The sequence below is a fragment of the Musca domestica genome, unplaced genomic scaffold (assembly GCF_030504385.1).
Source record: "Musca domestica strain aabys unplaced genomic scaffold, Musca_domestica.polishedcontigs.V.1.1 30, whole genome shotgun sequence".
Classification (NCBI taxonomy): Eukaryota; Metazoa; Arthropoda; class Insecta; order Diptera; family Muscidae; genus Musca; species Musca domestica.
In genome coordinates, this window is record NW_026712300.1 from 7,820,579 (window position 1) to 7,824,976 (window position 4,398).

General features: G+C 39.8%; 1 protein-coding gene across 1 annotated transcript; it reads left to right on the forward strand.

The window, feature by feature from the left end:
• The first annotated feature begins 580 nt into the window (after positions 1 to 580).
• On the forward strand, positions 581 to 1,060 carry LOC131803481 (uncharacterized). Its single transcript, XM_059124842.1, has one exon. It carries the CDS (start codon positions 581 to 583, stop codon positions 1,058 to 1,060), a length of 480 nt encoding a protein of 159 aa, XP_058980825.1.
• Positions 1,061 to 4,398: the final 3,338 nt, after the last annotated feature.

Sequence of the window (4,398 nt, forward strand, 5' to 3'; positions counted from 1 at the left end):
ACGCGTTGGTGACTAAGAAAGAAATTAGATTCGAAAAAAAGTCAATCAAATGCAAGAGTCTTGTCATATCTGCAATGGAGTGGGACACAAATTGCAGAAAGTATTTAGAAATGAAGCCGCTCAAATTTTGGGACTCCCGCGGATCAGAAATAACACTGTGATTCATGGCCTTGGCAGTACACCCGTTGGGGTCTCAAAATACAAAGCTAAGTTGGATATGAAACCTCGATTTCTGAGCAATGATGTCTTCAGCACAGAAGCGTTAGTTCTGCCAACAGTGATGAGTGCACAGCCAGAAGAGTCATTCGAAACCAGTATAGAAGAATGGAACAACTATACACTAGCAGATCCTTTATTTAATAAAAGCGACAGAGTGGATTTGATCATTGGCGGCGACCTTTATTCTGAAATAATGGAAGAAGGCCAAGTGAAAAATAAAGGGCCTTTTGCGCAAAAAACAAAATTGGGATAGATCTTGTCTGGTAAAGTTCAACTTAAAAATAAATCCAGAAGATATTATTCGGCAGTGACAAACTTGGAAAGGTTCTGGGAGTTGGAAGAGGTGGACACGCCATCAAGTATGACGATCGAAGATGACTGGTGCATGCAAAGGTACAATGAAACGACGGTGGTGGAAGATGAAGGAAGAATAGTGGTGTCATTACCACTGAAAGATGATAAATCCCTTGGTGATTCGAAAGGTCTGGCAATTGTAAGATTATTGTCAATAGAAAAGAAGCTACGTCGTAATCCAAATCTAGATGAAAGTTACGAAAAATTTATGAAGGAATACGAAGAGTTGGGCCCTATGGAAAAGGTGTCAGCAGCAGTTGAAGGGAAGTACAACTTACCGCATCATTCAGTGGTAAGAGAAGGAAGTATAACTACGAAAGTACGAGTAGTCTTCGATGCATCGGCAAAATCAACAAATGGCAAGAGCTTGAATGACATTATGTACACGGGACCTAAGCTGCAAAGGGACATATTTGACATCATGCTACAATGGCGTATGTGGTGTTACGGGATAACAGCGGACGTAGAAAAATGTACCGTCAAATAAAAGTGCATCCAGCTGATCAGGAGTACCAGTATATATTGTGGAGAGAGGATGAAAAGCAGCCGATTCAGCAATATAAATTGACAACAGTCACTTATGGAACAACAGCAGCGCCATTCTTAGGAGTGAGGAGTCTGTTTAGAATAGGAGACGATCCAGAAGTTGACACACATATAAAAAAGATTATACGAGAAGATTTTTATATGGACGTTTTGATGACGGGTGCGGATTCAATTGACGAATGCAGGAGGATTGTGACCAAGGTATCCAAGCAACTGAAGAAACATAAATTCAACATCAAAAAATGGCTCTCAAATAACGAGGAAATCCTGGAGTCAGTAACAGACAGAGGAAACAATGATAAATATTTGACCACATTTCAACACAGAAGAAAGTGGTCCCAGCCAAAGGATAATGTGCAGCAAAATGGCCTCTTGGTCGAGTCGAGGAGACATTTGCGGGTAAAGATGGCAAGGTACGGGTAGTATCAGTAAAGTTGCAAAACGGATGTTTAAAACGGCCTGTTCAAAAGATTAGTCCATTGGTGAAGGCAGAAGAAGAAGTTGATGTCCAGAAAAATACTAAGAAGGACAACAAAGTTTCAGCAGTTGGGGTGTTCCTGTCGGTGTTGTTGATAGCGTCGGTGAATTCAAGTAGAGCGGCGCAAATTGGCGGTACAATAACCCCACTGAATAATTCAGCAGCATTATACCTGGACTACAGTGGCTCCGTGGATGTAGTAGCGTCAACATGGAATGTAATAGTACATTTCAATATACAGCCGTATTTTGAGTTAATACAACGAGCACAATAACTTTTAAAAGATATGAGAACATCATGTCCAAAGCTAATGGACTTTGAGAGCCAGTGCGATCACGTGCTAGACGCGATAGGAAGACAGGTGGGAAATATGGAAAAAACAAATCAATATTTGTTCCCCGGGGAAGTTTAGCGAGTGAAGAGAGCTCCCCTGGAGTTCATAGGATCGCTGCAGAACGTGTTGTTTGGGACAATGGATGCGGATGATCGAAGACATATGGAGGAAAATATGAAGATCCTATTAAACAACCAGCATGATTTGAAATTCCTGATCCAAAAGCAGACATCAGTGGTCGAATATACTACAAATGTGTTGAGAAGAACCACGGAAGAGGTGAATGTTAATTTCAAGAGGATGGTTGAGAGAATCAACAACATTACGGAAGCCGTAAAGAGAATTATTTCGTGTATAAAGAGTCCATAAAATTCTTCATGGTGACAAAAGACCTTCAGCTAATGGTGGAAGAGAATGAAAAGGTTCAGGCCCAAATAATTGAGTTGCTGATTGATATAAACCACGGGAAATTAAATACAGCGCTCCTCACTCCAGCACAATTGCAAGACGCAGTAAACCACATCAGACAGCATATACCAGACCACTTGAAGCTGCCAGGGAAGAAGGATGATCAGTTGCGGACAATTTATAAACTGTTGACTGCCAGAGCTACTACGTTGAAAAATGACTTGGTGATTGCTGTATCTATTCCTCTCTTCAATGACCAAGTGTCTCAGCTGTACAAAGTTATTCCGATTCCGTTTATGTTTGAAGGAACGAAGATGATAGCCACATCGAGGAACCAGTTTCTTATATATAATTATAATGCGGATGCTTACCACTTGATGTCACAAGCGGAGCTAAACGGATGTCAGCGATTAGCAGAAAATAAATATGTATGTCAAGGAGGATGGCCGTGGATAGACGCAAATGACAACTCATGTGAAGTGTCGTCGATAAAGCCTCTCAATAGCCACAGATGTCAATTTACAACAACACAGCTTGAACATCTATGGACAAAGTTACATGCATCGAACAGTTGGCTAGTTAGTTCTTTCAACATTACGTCGGCACATCTGCAATGTTATCCAGGAGGTCAAATGATAATGAAATTGCCGCTTCAAGGGATAGTGGAATTGCAACCTGGATGTATTCTGCGTATCAAAGGTGTTTTAATTTCGGCACCGGTACAATTGAAGTCGGAGCGAATTGTGGATAACAAGATGATGTTGGCCACCAATGTTACCGAGATAACTGCATTTAATATGGGTCCACTGAATGATATGAGGATTAACCATACGGAGACCATGAAAAGACTGGTTAAAGAAATCGCTGAGTTGAAGAAGACGAAGCTGAACCTTATGAGACTGGATTTTCATCATCATAGCGGAATGGCGTCATTAATTATAGTACTTGCATTCGATTTAACAGCGGTAGTATTAAACATTAGAAATAAGTATAAAATGAAAAGGGCATTAATTAAGATAAACTTAGATGTACCTAAACCACGCGAAGAAACAGAAAGTAGATTATAAAGATGATGGAAATTATGGGGGTAAATAAGCCCCGGGGAAGATGTTCACGGATGAGTGAACAGATTTCATAAAATTATTTTAGTTGAATAGAGGAGATCAGTTTTGGAAAGGAAATCTATTGGTAACAAATGTACAGTCCACAAATAAATACAAACACTAAAGGGGTAAGCATGTGGGGGTCTTTAAATAAGATAAGAAACTGTAGTGAGCAAACATTCGATTCAATTGCTGCATGTGTTATGGTGGAGCTACATTATGGGAGGTAATCTTTACTCAGACCGATAAGCAAGTGCAGCATGTTGGCTTGCCACATTTGAGATAGCTATGTGTGTTTATGACCTCCCCCTAAGATTTATGGTGGCATGGTGCATATGCATGTGTACAGTTAGAATCTATCTCTCCCTCGTTTACACTTAATGATAATTTAGGTTAAGTCATATTATCATAACTAGTTCTTAAGAAATATTTTTAATAAATAAATTCTGTGTAGTAAAAATATTCCAACGGTGCGTATATTTCTTCCGCGAACATCTATCAAATCATCTAAAAAAAAAAATTTGACACAATTACGTGGGAAAATGTGACTAGGTGGGTGTCGTTTTATGTGCGCTATAGGAAAACATGGCACCTAACATTCAATGTTCTGTCTAGATCCCATTATGAATTAAAAATACCAATTTTTATCAAAATACCGAATATCGGGAGGTATCGTTATATGGGGCTATACAAAAACGTGGACCCATGCATACAATGTTTCGCCACCGGAGCTAGAACCCATTGTAACCCACAAATACCAATTGTTAGAAAAATCCCTGAAAAATGTGGCAAGAATCATAAAAATACCGAATATGGGGGGGTATCGTTATATGAGGGCTATACCAAAAGGTGGACCTACAATGTTTCGCCACCGGACTGAAACCCATCATGGCCAGGAAATTCCAATTTTCAGACAAATCCGTGAAAAATGTACCAAATATCGGGAGGTACCCATG

Excerpts from the sequence above, each read along its gene's own strand:
- LOC131803481 (XM_059124842.1), top strand. The coding sequence starts at position 581 with ATGACGATCGAAGATGACTGGTGCATGCAAAGGTACAATGAAACGACG.